Below are 17,281 nucleotides of genomic sequence, written 5' to 3'. Positions count from 1 at the left end.
TGGAGTGGATTGCAAGGAAATTCTCATGCAGCTGAAACTATGTTTTTCTTTTTCTTTTAAAAAAGCAAGTTACACAGAAAATAAAAGGGAATAAGTGCAAGAAATGTATAAAATAATACAATGCAGGTCTGAGTAAATTTTGAACTGATATAAAGATGGAATTTGACAGAATAAAATCTTAAGAGGTGAAACAGCTTTAGCTTATGAGGATTTCTATGAAAAGTCAAAAAGAAAAGAAAAAAATCAAGTTAAAACAAACAAATAATAGCAAAAAGTTGGTACCGAATAAACAGTATTTCATTGTGTCATATAATTTTTTTAGAGTCGCAACAAGTAATAAATACTATGAGATACACACAAGATTGCATTTAGTGCACTGAGATGCTTGAATGTAAAAATTATGCTATTCTGTTGGGTATATAGTATATAGGAAACTGTTCCATGCCAGAACATTTAAGACATGTTTCATTTCAGTGTGGGTGTAGCAAGCACTGGCTACAGGAAATTGAAAAATGTAATGAATCAACTGTCTACATATGAGTCATTTTTATTGTATTTAGGCCGAGACATGTTTATGTTCAAAATGGGGTCCTTGGCAGCTGAAAAATATAGCTGAAATACCATTCTAATCATATTTTGAACCATAAAAAAGCAATTCTTTTTAGAATACTTACACATGGATTTACATATTTTAAGCAACTTTTCTCTAATTTGATTATGGTGACCAGAATAAAAGCTATCAACATCCTTCACAGGGAAAAAAACACAAAAGAGAAAGAAAATATGTTTTGCCGGTTTATGTTTGCACTCACAATGACCATTTGAAAGCTTTGATTGACAGATTCCCCTGGGCCCTCTTTCAAGTGGCAAGGTGTGGCCCTCCAACAAGTTCACTCCTGATTGGTTGCCACAGAAATGTTAACCCAGACGGACTCGGACCAATCCACTGCAACATGGCAGTGTCCATATTCTAAAAAAATGTGGCGACTGGTTGGAGCCAAAAATAAGTCATTTCCTATGGGTGATGTCACACTGACTCGGCCCGGTTCTCAGTCATCAGGTCAAATTAGCATTAGCTTAAAATGGCTTTTATTTTTTATTAATAGTTTTAGATTAAAAGTTTTTTTTTAGTGTTTTGTATTTTTTCAAATTTAAAATTTTATTTATTTGAATGTACCTGTCTGTTTTTTCCTTCATTTTAAGCTGATCCTTATTTAACCCCATAAAACACTCAATTTAGGTAAATAATAAATATAACATTAAATCTTACTTTAAAGCTCTTTTAACTAATTCAAGAGCTTTTGTATTAATGTAAGAACGGCCTTTTCTTCTTCCTGTGGTGGGTAACATTTCTACAGAAACAACACTGTGAAACAAACCACTTACCTTTTGGACTTTGTTGAGCAGAAACAGGCTGATAACTCAAACCAGCAGATAAAAAAAAGGGCTGGTCAGATTGAATCTGCCTAACAACAGGAAGTCACTGACAAGAGTCTTTTAACAAAGTAAAAGCAAAATGTATTGAAGTTGTTTTAAACAGATCGACTTTTACTGTTGATCCTGAAGAGAAACAAATCCATCCAGATCTGAATGTTCGGTGTTGTTGTCAGGATTTTAATTATTTGTATTTTAAGGAGAAAATTCCTAAAGGAGAGTTGGAAAGGACGTCATTTACACCAGCTCAAAGGTTGAACATTGATTTTTTTTTTATGACAAGTAAAAAAAGAGCACACACCAAAGAGGTTGTTAGTTCTCAGAGTTGATCGCTTGAAGATGAGGTGAGTGTTTGCATACCTGCACTCTTTAGTTACCTTTGGTTACATTATGATCTATGATGCACATGCGATTAATCCAGATTAGAGCTTTGGTTTACACAGTTAAACAGGTTTTTACTTTGATCCAAATTCCATTAAGTTTTCCGCTGTTTTCTAACACATCAATGTTGATCAAATCGAAATCTTTGTGCTTCAAAGTCCCACTCAGTCATCTTTTGATCTACTTTAAAATAGATCAAAAGATGACCTCTTATAGCCTAACCATTATATTTTCTTTGCCAAAACTACAAGCTTTTTCCAACAACATTTTTCTGTTTGTTCCTGATTCACAACTATTTGAATAAAGGAATACCCTGAAATTTTGATCTTAATATTCTTTACATGTGTCCTCCATCATGAGAAGAATGCTACAAGAACACGTTAAAAACTCCCAAAACACAATTTTCATTGGAGTGCGTCTTTATTAGGGTATTTGGGTTCTTCCGACCAAAACGTGATATTTATCACTGTCCATCAAACATTCTACAGATAAAGTGGAATTTCAGGATAAAAGAAAAAACGGATATTTCTTGATCTTCTTTTCTTCCTAATTTTGAATTTCTCTCAATGGCTGTTTTTATGCGTCAGCAAAGGAATTATTGAAAATGGTATACCTGCTTTTGACATATGTATACTTTAACCAGAAATAAAGCAAGCAATTATCATCGGCAAATAAATAACTTAAGCAAACTTTTAAGAAAACAAAACACTACAAATTAATTCTAAAGTTATCCGTTATTTTAGTTGATTTCATTCAATAAATAAGTGTTGTTAGCATGTATCAATAATACCCATTTTGACTTTTTTCATTAAATTATTTATCATTTATTAGGGACCATGTACTTTGATGAACACCTATTCAGAGTCTTTGATATCAATTTACCAGATTTGAGCAACAATGCTAATTTCAAACTGTAGTCCTTTGGCAGTTACACAGGGAAATCAGGACAATAAATCTCACACACACACATCCTGTGAAAAGCACAGAAAAGCACAACACAAGACAGTATTATAAAAAAAGTTAAGATCAGTTTGTAAAGTCATAATTGAAGCAAATCACAGGACAGTGGAAAACCCAAGACTTAAAATTAGCATAAAATTACAAGAAAAACGAACAACAGGACAGTCCAACAGTAAAGGCATAGGAGTCAATGATTACATGACTGTTTTGTTCTATTTCAACAAATGCTTAAGGTGACTATTGTAATCTTTGTAAGGCAGGACAATCTCTTACAGGGAGTGGACAACTGTTCCAGACTTTCTTGGCTTTTACAGACAGAGCGTTTTGTCCGAATGCAGTTTTCCTGTTTGGACCTTAACAGTCCCCTCTAGAAAAGGCTCTGGTTCTGAAAGCACTGTTAGCTCTTTTCTTAAGAAAGTCAGACATGGGAGGTAAGGCAAGTCCATGTAGCACCATCTGTATCAAACATCTACATTTAAAAAGTTGAAAAGTCTCATACCTCAATAAATTATAGGTACTTAAAAATGACTGCAGCTCTGAAGAAACTCTGAAAACAACCCAGGTTTGTGGATTTTGGCTAAATACTGTATCGTCATAACTAAAAGACCACTGGGAATGCTTTGAAAATGGATCAAAAGATGATCAGCATGAGAATTTTTTTTTTTCAAATGTTCAAAGTTTCACATTTTCTTCAAGTTAAACTAACATTTAACCCTTGTGCTATCCTAGGCACTTTAACATTGGAAGTTGGGTCATCTACCCACTAGACAATGCGCTGAACTTTTTTCTTCAATGATTTATGATCTTCACCGGTGTCCATGGATTACATGAAATCTTTCCACCTTTGTCATGGTAGGGAGAACTCGTCAATGTAAGGGTGGGGTTGTAGGATAGCGCAAGGGTTAAAGGTGTTTTATTGAAGACAACAATTGGATTCTTTTGTTTTTAACTTGTGACGCTGCCTTTGTCTCTCTGCTTCTTCCACTTCATGAGGTTTAAAGTGATTAGAGCAGAAAACTTCAGACTGCTCCTCTGATGTGGGACTCATGTGGTTTTGTCCCTCAGTGCTGCTCAGAGTTCCTCCCTGGAGGAGTCCAAACTGGAGGACCTGGAGTGTCACTTCACCTGGGATCTGAACGCCAGCAGGTCCAAGCTCTGCTTCATCAGGGACTCACTGGAGGACATCGGTGTAGAGGGTGGGTCTAGCTGGCTGGGTCACATCTACAACCTGCAGGGGTTTGTTCATTACCAGCTGGGCTGTGAGGAGAAAGCCTTGAGATTCTTGTGCAGAGCCACTGAGGCCTTCAGCCAAATGAGGAACACTGTGTCTGATGACGGTCCCTGGTTGGTGGTAAATTATGGCAACCTGGCCTACGTGCACCATCTTCTGGGGGATCGATCAAAGAGCCAGGATTACCTCAGTAAGGTGGACGTTCTGCTGAACGCACACCCTTCTCCTAACCAGGAGGAGCTGCACCCAGAGGTCTGTGCAGAAAAGGCCTGGACCCTGATGTGGTTTGACAAAGGGCAGCTAGCAACAGAATACTTCCACAGAGCTGTCAGGATGCAGCCAGACATGGTGGAATGGCAGACCGGCCGCGTTTTGGGACTAGTTAATGGCTATAAGCACAGAATGGAAAGTCTGGGAGTCGACATTTTGGAGAAAATGAAAATTGCCAAAGAGCACGACCCACAGAACTTGCACCTTGCAGCTCTTTACCTGCACGCACGGGGTGCAAAAGGCCAACATATTGAAGATGAAGCCAGAGGACTGGCCAGAAAAATCTTGAGCAAGCCAGACAGCAGCTACAGTGGCCTTGACCCATTACTGAGGCTGTTCAGAAAGTACATATGCATGGATGAGGCCATCGATTTAGCAGAAGAGGCTTTGCAAAGGCAACCTGACTCACGATACATAAAAAGGTGTGCAGCAATCTGCTACAGAAGGAGGATATTTGTCCAGAAAAGCTCTCCCGACCCCAAAATTCTCGACAGAGGGATCAGTGTGTGCGAGGACGTGGTTGCTCTTTACCCCGAATCCTCGCTGAAAATGCAAATATCAATTGCAGAAATATATGCAAAGTTTAACCAAGTAAGAGCTGAGGAGATTTTCAGGGAGCTGCTAGAAAAGGATCTGGATCCTGAAGGCTCACAAATGCTTTTCAGCATCTACGCAAGACACTTGTTCTTCAAAAAGCAAGAGGATGAGTCGATACATTACCACAAGAAAGCAGCACTGGTTCCAACCACTACATATTTTCGCAAGAAAAGCATCAACCAATTGGAGAAGATTGCAGAACGACGGCACCCAAGGTCCCGAGAAATACACGAGTTTCTGCAAAACCTGCATGGTCCTAGTTTCTGAGTCATAGTTTCATGACTCAGGAGTCAAAGAAACTGGGCAGCATTTTGTAAAATTGCACATAAATGTGCCAAAACATATTTTGAAATTTCTAGCCAAAAACCAAATGTACGGAGAACAAACTTTTACAAAGTCTCTTATGTTTAGAAATAAGAGGCCACATTTTGCAACTTGCTTTTGTTGAAGCTTTTTTTAAGATTAAATCATGATGAACAAAAACAGACTGTGGTGCCTTATTTACACGGTTCCTTGTGGAATAGCTGTCCTGTAGGGGCTCCAATCAGGATTAGCTTAACCCTTGTGCTATTTTAGATGACCCCACCCTTACATAGACATGTTCTCCCTACCATGACAAAGGTGGATAAAGGTGGAAAGATTTCATGTAATCCATGGACACCAGTGAAGATCACAAATCATCGAAGAAAAAAAGGTTCAGAGCACTGTCTAGTGGGTCTAGATGACCCAACAATTAATGGGGAATGGGCAATTAATTATCTTTAATCAACTTTCAGAATACCTAACACTTAATAATATTCTATCTCCTTTCCAATCCGGTTTTCGAAAGCATTTCTCCACAACTTCAGCTTTGTTAAAATTCACCAATGATATTTTCTCTGGTTTTGATAATAACATGTTAACTGGTGCCTTATTTATTGATCTTACCAAAGCTTTTGACATGGTAGATCACTATCTGTTACTGGACAAACTTCATTCAATTGGCCTTGATAGATCCTCGCTCCTTTGGTTCAACTCATACCTTCATCGTCGTCAGCAGTGTGTGCTTTTTAATGGCAGCTATTCCAACTTTCTAAGCGTAGACAAAGGCGTTCCACAAGGTTCTGCACTCGGTCCCCTCTTATTTTCTATTTTCATTAATGACCTTCCAACTAAATGCATTTACAGCAATATTCAACTTTATGCCGATGATACTGTCATTTACTCCTCTAAATCCAACATTGTTGACATTCAGCATTCAATTCAACATGATTTTAATTCTGTTCAATTGTGGTTACAATCCAATAAACTTCTACTCAACAAATCTAAATCCTATTTTATGTTGTTTCAAAAAAGACTACGTCCTGTAGCTGCAAGTGAAATACATTTAACTTACCTGGACATGTCACTTATTTCAGTAGCAGAAAAATTCAAATATCTTGGTTTGTGGCTTGACTCCTCTCTCTTTTAGTGCTCATATACAGTCCATTGTCCACAAAATTTCGTATCGTTTAAAATTACTTTATCTATCAATCAATTGTTTTAGTCTCTCAGTCAGGAAGAAAATCATCTCACAACTGATTATCCCGACTTTAGATTATGGTGACATCATTTATCAAAACACTACTCTCACTAACCTCCGACCACTGAACGTTATTTATAACAGCTTGTGTCGGTTTATTCTTCGTTGTCCATTTAGAACTCACCACTGTCTTATGTTTCAGCAACTGTCCTGGCTTCCCCTATCCTCTCGACGTCATTTTCACTGGCTATTGTTCATTTTCAAATGTATTAACCTTAGCTATCCAGACTATCTCAAACAATATTTAACTCCTTTTCAGTCTTCTTATAATTTACGTCATGCAGATCAAATTTTTTTTGCTGTTCCAAGAGTTAAAAAACAAATTGGAAAATATTCATTTAATTATAAGGCTCCCTCCGACTGGAACAATCTTCCTCTATCCATTCGCTCTTTAACCTCATTCTTTGCATTTAAAAATGCCTGTTTAGTTCATCTTCAACACTCATGTAACTGTTTTTGATTTAATTTGATTTCTTTTCTGCCTTTTATTTATTATTTTATTTCCTTACCTTAAATTAATTATTAATTACTAGTAGGTGCATTAAATGTCTATGTTTGTGTGTGTGTGTGTGCCTGTTTGTTGTCTTGTAAATTTTAAGTTCTTTTTGTCCTGTTTTGATATATGTAAAACTCAGCTGTATCTGTCGGTTATTTATTTGCTTGTTTTGTTGTATTTTGAGGACCCCCTTGAAAACGAGATGACACATCTCAAGGGGCTTATCCTCTAAACAAATAAATTGAAATTGAAAGACACATGGATGGCACCAACAAAACATGCAACAGAGCTGAAATTATGTTACCATAACCTCTGTCAGTCGATGTCAGTCTTTTTTCTTTTCAAATTTTCAGTATTTTTTTTTCACATCTACAATATATACTTCTGAGTTTGAAACGTTTTTCGGATTGTCAATGTCCATTTTTCAAATAGACATCTGGTTTTCCATTTCTCTTTATTCACTTTAAGCTGATTCTGGTTTGACCTGATCACTTTGTGTTGTAAAGTTTATTCAATTTCTACACGTCAAACGGGAATAAATTTTATTCAATAAAGCAAGAACAAAAAAGAAAAGTACAACTCATGGACATGTAAGAAAACAGTTCCTCTAAACCAGTTTTCTTCCTCTCCTTCCTTTTTATAAATTTGTTCATGCTTTCACCTTGAATTTATATGTACAGTATATATATATATATATATATATATATATATATATATATATATATATATATATATATGTGTGTGTGTGTGTGTGTGTGTGTGTGTGTGTGTGTGTGTGTGTGTGTATGCGTGTGTGTGTTTTTTAATATAAATTTTTATGTAATGTTTATGCAATATTACTTTGTATAAGACACAGATAGTGTTTATTATGATTCATTGTATAATTTGGTAAGTTTTTGCTCACGTTTGTTTCTGATGGAGAAATATTGTCGAGGACTAGGAAAAAAGCCCCGGCATAATTGTCTCAAATTCTATCCACACATTTTTATCAAGCTATAACTGCATTATATAAAATTCTACCAACAACGTTGCGTCGTTCTTCTAAAAAAAAGGAATAACAATAGATGAGTTATTCTCATTGTTTTGTTGAAAATAAGCAAAACATTTTCCCACCAAAGGTGTTTTTCAATATTTCCTGGAAGTGGACATTTGAAATGAGCAGAAAAAGTTCTTCTACTGCCCCTAGTGGAACAATGATGAACTACAGGGCAGAAAACAGCAAGTTCTATACAATTGTTTTTTAAGGAAAATTTTTGATTATGCTAATGAGACATGGAACTTAGAAATATTTTAAATATGATGTGAATGGTTATAGGGTCAATCTCTTCATGTTGTGAATGTATTTTTTTTAATTTGGCAAAGTTTTATATATTCTAATGATTTGGATCAATTCAAACTAACATTCAGGCTTTAAATAAATTAATATTTAAATTTACTGTTTGAGCCACATTGGTTTGACTTTTCGTCTTTATTCATTGCTTGATACACTTAATTTTAGAATATTTTGATGGCAGAATTGGACTAATGAGAATATTATTGAAGCTAAAATAAGATTGATGGAGTGTACAGATCTATAACAAGAAAGCCGATGTTTTTAAAAACTTTATTTTCTTTTTGGATCATCAACAGCTTTAAATGTGGAGCCCTACAGACACTTGAGGATGCTGAAGTCACACTCCATCCCTCTGGGACATCCACACAGCTTCCCGACCCTGGCGCCTTTCCGCACTGCACACTGCTCACTTGTATTACACTGACACAAAGACAAAAACAAAGACTTTTAAAAAAGAGCATATTTGTGTTTTAGAAATCACAAATAGCTCTATCCAATGGGGAGGGACGGGGGGCTTACTCCACTCTGCAGAAACTGTCCCAGAATATGACACAGGTTTTTTTTTTGATTTTGGCTAAAATGTCAAATTAAGAATTTAAAGACTACTGGGAACACCTTGAAAATAGATCAAAAGATGATCAGAGACTTTAAGCTTTTGCTGTCATTAAAGAAAACCCTTGCTCACAGGTGGAAGCCAGCCCAGCTTTTTCTCTGACGAGGGCAGCTGTTTGTTCCTCAGCTTCTCCAGAACTTCCTGCAGAGCTTCAATCTGAAGACACAACATAAATTCACAAACACACGTGAACTGTTAAAAAAAAACACTCATGGAAATGTCAGAAAAGAACGTTCATATAATTTGGTCTCCTAATTAAAATATGGAAATAATCAAAAGAAGTCATTTTTTTATACTTGATAGTACTCATGTCAGCCATTTTAAAATGAGATGTAGCTCACCAGCTCCTTCTCCTCTTGAGTTTTGAAGGCTTCATACTCAGGCGACCGCTCCTCCATCTGCTCCTCACAGCTCCCCAAAGCTACGAGCAACCAACAGGAGGCGCTGAGGAGCAGCATCCTGCTGCTGACCATGGTGCTGAAGACTCTGGGCTTTGGTGACAGTGGCTGAAGAAGGTAAAAGTCTGCCAGCTGAATGGGTGACTGTGCTTTAGCCAGGAGGCTTTATACACAAGCCGCTCTGATGTCACTCGGACCGTATTTACTCCGATAACGAGACAATCAGGCCGCTCACCTCCGAGGTCACCTGGGGACGCAACCTGTGCTTTGTCAAACAGGACATTATTCCCCCTGAACGCGAGTCCAGCAGGAGGTTTTCACCGGATGAACCTTTCCTGTGACTCAGCTGCAGCCAGATGTTTCTGCATCTCCTTTTACTTTCTCACACTTGAGTGCATTTAGAAGCAAATATGGAAAATTGTTCTTATGTTGCTTGGTTAAGTTGGGCCAAGGGTGAGAAAACACTTGAAAACTGTTTAAAATGTAAAAGTGATAAATAGAGAAGTTGAAATTTAAAAACAGCTAAATTGTCAAAGATTAAAATAAGTACATGCATAAAAAGCCTAAAACACCTGAAATATAAAAAGAACAAGTTCAGATGTTAAAATAAAAAATAAATAAATAGATAAAAAAACACACACAAAGATTAAACAAATGTAGTAAAATACCATAAATATAACAGTAAGAATTTTCGATCCCACATATGAGATCTAATTCAAAGCGGAATTAAATAGATGGGTCTTTAATTTCTTTTTAAAAACCTCGACAAAGGATGAGGCCCTCACATCCTCAGCTAGACTGTTCCACAGATGAGGCCCATAGTATCTAAATGAGGCCTCACTGTGGTTTTTTGGGACCTTTAGCAGGCCTGCACCTGATGATCTAAGGGCTCTAGGAGGTTCATAAGTTAACAGCAAATCTGATATAAAAGAAGGGCCAATACCATGAACACTCTTAAAAACTATTAAAAGAATCTTAAAATCAATCCTGAAGCTGATAGGGAACCAGCGCAGAGATTTTAAGATTGGTGTAATGTGCTCCCTCTTCCTGGTTCTCGTTAAAAGGCGAGCATTAGAGTTCTGGACTAGCTGCAGGCGATTAGGAGCGGTTTCTTTACCCCAGAAAGGAGGGCATTACAGTAATCTAATCTTGATGTAATAAAAGAAGAATTAAGATTTCAGCACTGGCTCCACAGAGAAAGGGTCTCACTAAATTCCTCAATCTGAGGCAAAATTCCTCAGATTGTAAAATGCAGATTTAGTTACTTGGTTCACATGTTGGTCAAAGCTAAGATGTGCATCTAGAATCACACCGAGGTTCCTTACTCTATCACTTTAGTCTGGTACATTTCGATTTGACTTCCAAAAGAAAACCAAGAAACCCCAAATGGTTTCTATCTAGATGTAATGCTGAAAAATGTTCAGTCTTTATTTGATGATGGTTTGCTGTGCTGCTGCCTCTTCTTCTTTTGTTGGCAGACTGTTACACTGAAGGCAGCTGACAGGAAGGGCTGCGACCTTCGGAGTCTCTGCGTCACCGTCTACGTCAGCGCCAACTATAGAGGCTTTAACAGTCGACACACGTTCATTAAATTTGTGTTGTCCAGTTCAGTGACACTCACTAAAAATGAATGAATCTTACCAGGGGCAGATTTACCATATGGCAAAGGTAGGTGACTCCCTGAACGTTTGAAAAGGAATTAAACCCTTTCAGCCACCTGGCTCAAACCAACAGGAAGTGTCAACAATGTGGAAGCTAGCGATTAAAGTATTTTCAGGCTGGAGAAGTATAAACACTAGTTTACTGTAATTAAACCAAAAGACACAACTTCATATCAAATGCGGGTTGTGTCCTGGAACAAATGATTTTTAATTTTTTTTAGTCTGGTCATGTGATCGAGACTTATACCTGCATGTTTACGTTTTACACACCTTTAATAAATGTGCAATGTAATGGTGTGTATTGATGTGTAATATTTTAATATTTAATTTGGATGCGTAATTCTAAAAAGGGTTTATCAGATTTGTCAATTCAACAATAAAAGCATTGAAATTACAGTCATTTTGGAGCTAAACCTTTCTATGATTTCAGCCTATCCGAAATTGTGTTGAGACAACTCAAAAAATTGATTCTACTAAAAAAAAAAAGTCAGTTTAACTGAAATGATGTGTGTTGATGTAACACAAAAGTGTAATATAAATTATTAACAAAAATAATGTAGGTCCAACTGAAAAAATGACTTGGGTTGGGACAACACAGAAACAAATGCTAAGTCTATGACGCCCCCCCCCCCCCCCCCCCCCAAACAAAATGGGCGCAACAAGTTTCCACTGTTTAATTGTTTTTTTTCTACAAAGCCTTTTTTTTTTGGGTGCAAAGTGGGAATATTAAAAACTTTAAGTGACACCCAATTATCATGGGACTAAAAGATCTTTGTTTAAACATCCAAAAATGTTTTCTAACAAAACACAAAGTACCTGCAGCTTTAAGCCAAAAACCATTGGATGAAATCTTTTAATTCATAAAAATATTTTTACAAATAAAGAAAAAAATGACATTAGAGATTGTACATAGATATTACCCATTAAAAGATTTCTTTCTCATTTTTGTTCTCCAATATCTATAAAATATCTGTCCTTTCTTTGAGGAAGATGGAGTAATTATTGAAGCCGTCTTTCTAAGTTGTTCTTATATGTTTGACATTTAGAGTAATTTACAAACATATCTCACTAGATGTTTGGGAAAAATATTACATTCACTAAACAAAAAATTGCGTTTGTTTTAATGACTCTGTCAAGAACTGGTGGTGGAGGCTTGATGACAGAATCTTAACCCTTGTGCTATCCTAGGTACCTCAACATTGGGAGTTGGGTCATCTAGACCCACTAGACAGTGCGCTGAACCTTTTTTCTTCAATGATTTGTGATCTTCACTGGTGTCCATGAATGAAATCTTTCCACCTTTATCCACCTTTGTCATGGTAGGAATAACACGTCAAAGTAAGGGTGGGGTCATCTAAGATAGCACAAGGGTTAAAACATTTGATAAATAAACTGAAACATGAAAAAACCCTGGGAGCAACAAAAGAGTGAAAAAACAGAGCAGAAGAACTGAAAAGCAGACACGTCAATAGACTAAGGGGCTATTTATTAAAATGCCGACAGCTGTGAACCACAAACCTGAACTGGTGTGACTGACAGAGCAACAAAGACCAAAATGATGACCAAGAACATAAAAGCCAAACTACACAGAACCCTTAGAGATTCAATCTTCCATTCAGGTGACACCAATGTTATACATTGAATTATAATTTTAGCAAAATATTATATTCACCAGAATAAGTGATTAGAAAATGTCCCCTTGTTAAATAATTTTGAAGAAACTGTCTTTAAAAAAACATTTTGTCTCTATAGAAAAATTACAAGTTTCATTTAAAGTAATTTAAAATGATCAAAAACATTGAATTATTTAGAACATAGTGTGTTTATACGAGTTTGATAGTATGTAAGTAAAAGTATAGTAGAGTTTGTGTGTCAAAGAAGGATTTTTGTCTCATATGGGCAGTACGGGCGGTTGCCCGGGGTTGTCCGTATTACTTTTCTGGGACAGAGACAAATGTGTTTTATTTTGAATATATTCCAAACTATAATGAAGGTTTTTTTATAGATTGTGTTAACAGAAAAAACTTATGGAAAGCAAAATAACATTGTTTGTGGATTCACAGAGGCAGTCTATCATCCTTAAAAGCAGCCCCAGCCTGGAGGACTTAGTACTAAAGGATGTGTGAAATGGAAATGAATGAGACCATCAAGAGGCTGGAGGAAAAGCTGCAGACTGAAGATCGCAGAATGAGAACCAGCAGGAGACTTTGCACCTTTAATTACAGACATGCAGTCAGGCTTTGAATCTGAAAAATTCAAAAAATGTTAATCTTAACACCTAATTATTCTTCTGAAATGTGGATTGAACTGGATTGCTTTAAGTTTACCGAAAAACTGATTTTTTTTCTTCCTTTTTTTGCCATTTGACAGATAAAGGTTATGGGTTTGACTTCCAATGCCTGAAAGCAGCAAGCTGCATTATGCCTGAATAGAACAAAAGCAGTCTTGCAAAGTTTATTTTTGTAAAGTTTAATGTTTTAGGCTAACTACGAACAGATGTAGTTTCAAAATAAAAAAAAGAACACAAAACTTAAGAAGAAAATCACTAGAAAGTGATAAAATCCATCCATTTTCTTAACCTGCTTTATCCCTTTTGAGGTCACAGGGTCACTGGTGCCTAACCTGGCTATTGTTGGGCAAAGGCGGGCTACTGCCTGGACAGGTCACTAGTCTGTTGGAAGGTCACAATCACTCCCACATGCACACCTATAGGGACATATTAAGGGTATCAATGAACCTGAAGCCTGTTTTTGGATTGTGGGAGGAAGCCGTAGTGGCCGGAGAAAACTCCCACATACATGGCCAGAACATGCAAACTTCACACAGAAAAGTCCCAGCTGGGATTTGAACTGGGCCTTCTCACTCTGAAGCAACCATGCGCCACCACGCAGCCTGAGACATATTTTTGCCACTATATGACCACCAAGCTTTAGATCCCGTTGCCATCCCATAACTTCAAAACTTCCTTTGAATATCCGCGATACGTGTGTTTTGCTTTTTGTTTTTTTTATTTTGTTTTTATTTTGAGCCCCATAAGAGATTTTGGCCCCATTCTATTTTAATTTTTATTATGGTTTCTCCTGCTGTGATGTCATCAGTATTTTTGAGGGGTAGGGTTTGCCCCAAATTTGCCCAAAATTCATTTCCAGCAGGTGCTAGCAGTGGGCAAACGTTGGTGAGTTTTTCAGAAATTTTCACTCAAAGGTGCAGTAAGAAAGAAGTCTTCCTCTTTCGGCTTCTCCCAACAGGGGTCACCACAGCGAACAAGTCGCATGGTAAAAAGAAAGAAGAATTGCAAAAATAACACGGTCCCTGCAGTCCAAGACTGCTGCAGGAAGAAGACCAGACTAGAAGAGAAAACTCTTCAGGGGTCGAAAGAGCCGGCTGTTCTTTGGGAAATAGTGTTATGGTCACAAATACAGCTGTTATCAGTGGAATCTTCAAGAGTTCATGCCGCAGGCTGATTTTTTGAAAAGCGTCGGCGTGGCCATGAATGTAGACGGTGGCAGTCAGGCAGCAGTCAGCCAAGTTGGGGTGTTTCTCTTTTTTGTCCCCTCTAACTGTGCATTTAGGGTTTTTCCTGCTCTGATTGTAGCTTTTTTCAGCCTTTTAAAGACACTTTTTTACATTTCAAATGTTCTAAACCCAAATTAAAACTTCACTGAAGTGTCAAAGGTCACACCAACATTTTTTTCTAAGTAAACCCTTTCGCCAAAAGTCATGGCTTAAGCCTTCAATAACTCATAAAGTATGATGCTTTTACATTACAGTTTAGTTGTCTGAAGTCTTATCTTCTTCATAAAACCTTTTGATAACTTGTCTATTGCTTTATTTCATGACAATAGCCTTAATAAAATCCATAAATACCCCTTTTGGAGAGCATAGTTATGCATCAGGTTTGCTCATTTCTTTTTTAAAAACTCAATTTACTGACTTTTTGAGAAGAGTTTAAATCCTAATCTTTAAAAGAATTTTGTCAGCATGCATTTTTAAATAAAGTAGAAAGCAAATGGCTCGATCAAACGTTTTAGGAGACTTGAAAATAAATTTTTGAAGAGTATTTTTTACTTGTGAAACTGCTTTTTTTGGACTTCACAGTGAAACCCTTTGAGCTCTTAAAGGAAAGGTCAACAGTTTCACCCAGAAAGTTCAGCCCCAGCTTTCAGTCTGATTCCATCACGAAACTTCTATGGATCATGTGATCACATCTTTAGTATTGGGTGTTAATGAGTCTCCTCAGAGGACCGCTCTGTCAAAATAAAAGCTTTGAAAAATGATCAGTCAGCTCTTAAATCCTGTTAAGTACTTCATCTGTTGTTTTGGAGATTCATGTTTTCCTAAATCAGCGACCCATTAATCAGCCGACAGGTTTATTCATTCTTCTTTTTGTATAAAACGTCATGAGAACGATGAAGAATTACAAAATAAAATACAAAATTATCAAAAACCTTGAAATTCTACGTATTGCTGTTTGGTTTCTATTTCAGTGTTGTGAAAAAAAAAACGTTACATAGATAAATGATTTTGTGAATAAATTTGAAATTTACTAAATATTTTAATAGTTCGTAAGAATCATAACAATAGGAAACATTTTTGTTAAAAACTTTTCATTAGGAAAAAATAAATAGGTCAAATAAAGTTACACAATTTTTAAAACTGATGATTCCTTGAATATCCATTAAACCTAAATGTGAGAATCAAAAGGGAAAAGTAAAGTTTTAAAAGATTCAAAAGAAAATAAAACACAAATGACAGGAAAAATAGTGAATAGATGCACTGTAACGTGTTTATTAGTTTCTTAAATACACAAAAACAGAAACAAAATGCAGGAAATATGTCTTTATTTTCATGTAACTTGGTTGGATTTGCCATTAGGTATTTTACTATTTAATTCCGTTGCATTAACCGTTTTCCTAAACAGTTTCATATTAGGAATTGGGAAAATATTATATAAGACCACCAGATGGCGCAATGACACCAGAACCCAGCAAAAGCTGCAGAGGGCCACTTGTATTTTACAATTTATTATTTTTAAGCATTAACTGAATTAAATTTCACAGAAATATATAAATACATACACAAGAAAGTAAAATAGGGTTTTAATGAGGGTTTTATTGAAAAACATGTTAACAATAGAAGATTTAAAGATAAGAAAAACACTTTGGCTGGAAATGTTTAAGAACTAATGTTGAAATATTAAAGAAAATTACTATAAATCACAATATTTTAAGTAAAAACTGACTCCTTGTGCATGAAGTTTGTTCACTCAATAAACCTGTGCAGTTATTTTCGTTTTCAGTCTTCCAGATTTATGTTTTTAAGGGGCATCTCCAGTCATTTGTGTTTAATTCAGTTAACAACGTCTTTGAAATAGTTTTAGATGCTTATCGCTCTGAAATGAAACCCACTTTTTTTCTTTTTGATAAGCTTTATATCCTGGACCTCAAATCAGAAATTCCCTAAAAGGCCACCTAAAAAAATAATAAAAATAAAACAACCTGCGAGTTCGCGCAAATTTCCCACGTAAGAAGCCCCCTTCAAGTCCCTGAGGAGCACCAGGAATCCCCCCCCCTCCCCTTTCTTCCTGCAACCAGACTGGTTTTGCAGAAACTTTTTTCCTGCAAGATTTCCTTTTCCCCCGCTAGGGGGCGATCGAGAGCTGTGTGTTGGGGCAGGAAGCTCTGATGAAACCTGGAGCTCATGAGTGATGCAAGCTTGCTGAAACACTTGAGTGTAAGTTTACGCACAGTCTGCAGTCAGTTTGATTTATTATTTTTGACTGTTTTTCTGGATGGTTCTGCATATTGCAGTTGCATGGTGAAAGGAGATTAATGGGATAATGGTTAAGGGGGGGGGGGCGGTAAGGAGCGAGTATTAAGAAGCAGAATGAACTTGCAAAAATCAAAACCACACTTTTCACTTCTGCTAATATTAAAAAGCATGATCTTTTACTGTTATTTGGTATGCGTTAAAAAAAACACTCTTGCACAACTTGCAGCGCCGGGCTGCCGTTACACAAGCTGGGGCTCGTGCTCTGACACGGGGCAGTCACCTGCCATGGTCCTAAGCTTTCAAACAAAAAAGAAAATCATCTGATTCCAATTCGAGACTTTCCTCAGGCAGGTGCTGCACCGTTGGGTGGTTGTGCAGTTTTGTTTTTTGTAGCCCCCTAAGTTTCTGGTGAGAGGAAGCAGGAAGATCTGGAAATTCCTCCACTCAGATCGAAAGCTCCCAGTAAACACGCTTAGTGGAGAGAACGGAGACATACGACGAGGAGGAGGGCTGAGAGCGGGGGATTCTCCGAAACCACCCACGTGGGAGCACCGGCAGTTGACGCCCGCCCAAC

General features: G+C 36.9%; 2 protein-coding genes across 2 annotated transcripts; one reads left to right on the top strand and one right to left on the bottom strand.

Moving 5' to 3' along the window:
* The first annotated feature begins 1,514 nt into the window (after positions 1-1,514).
* On the top strand, positions 1,515-5,358 carry LOC101169927 (interferon-induced protein with tetratricopeptide repeats 2). Its single transcript, XM_004068235.4, has 2 exons — positions 1,515-1,778; positions 3,841-5,358. Exons 1-2 carry the CDS (start codon positions 1,774-1,776, stop codon positions 5,138-5,140), a joined length of 1,305 nt encoding a protein of 434 aa, XP_004068283.1. The 5' UTR covers positions 1,515-1,773; the 3' UTR covers positions 5,141-5,358.
* A 3,169-nt stretch (positions 5,359-8,527) lies between these two features.
* LOC100533498 (cocaine- and amphetamine-regulated transcript ch4) lies at positions 8,528-9,412 on the bottom strand. Its single transcript, NM_001204780.1, is given in 3 exon segments — positions 8,528-8,683; positions 8,949-9,032; positions 9,218-9,412. Coding segments are annotated over 3 exon segments (324 nt in total). The 5' UTR covers positions 9,350-9,412; the 3' UTR covers positions 8,528-8,575.
* Positions 9,413-17,281: the final 7,869 nt, after the last annotated feature.

This window comes from Oryzias latipes, chromosome 4 (genome assembly GCF_002234675.1).
Source record: "Oryzias latipes chromosome 4, ASM223467v1".
Classification (NCBI taxonomy): Eukaryota; Metazoa; Chordata; class Actinopteri; order Beloniformes; family Adrianichthyidae; genus Oryzias; species Oryzias latipes.
Note: the sequence above shows the minus strand (reverse complement) of the source record. Positions and strands in the feature narration are given on the sequence as shown.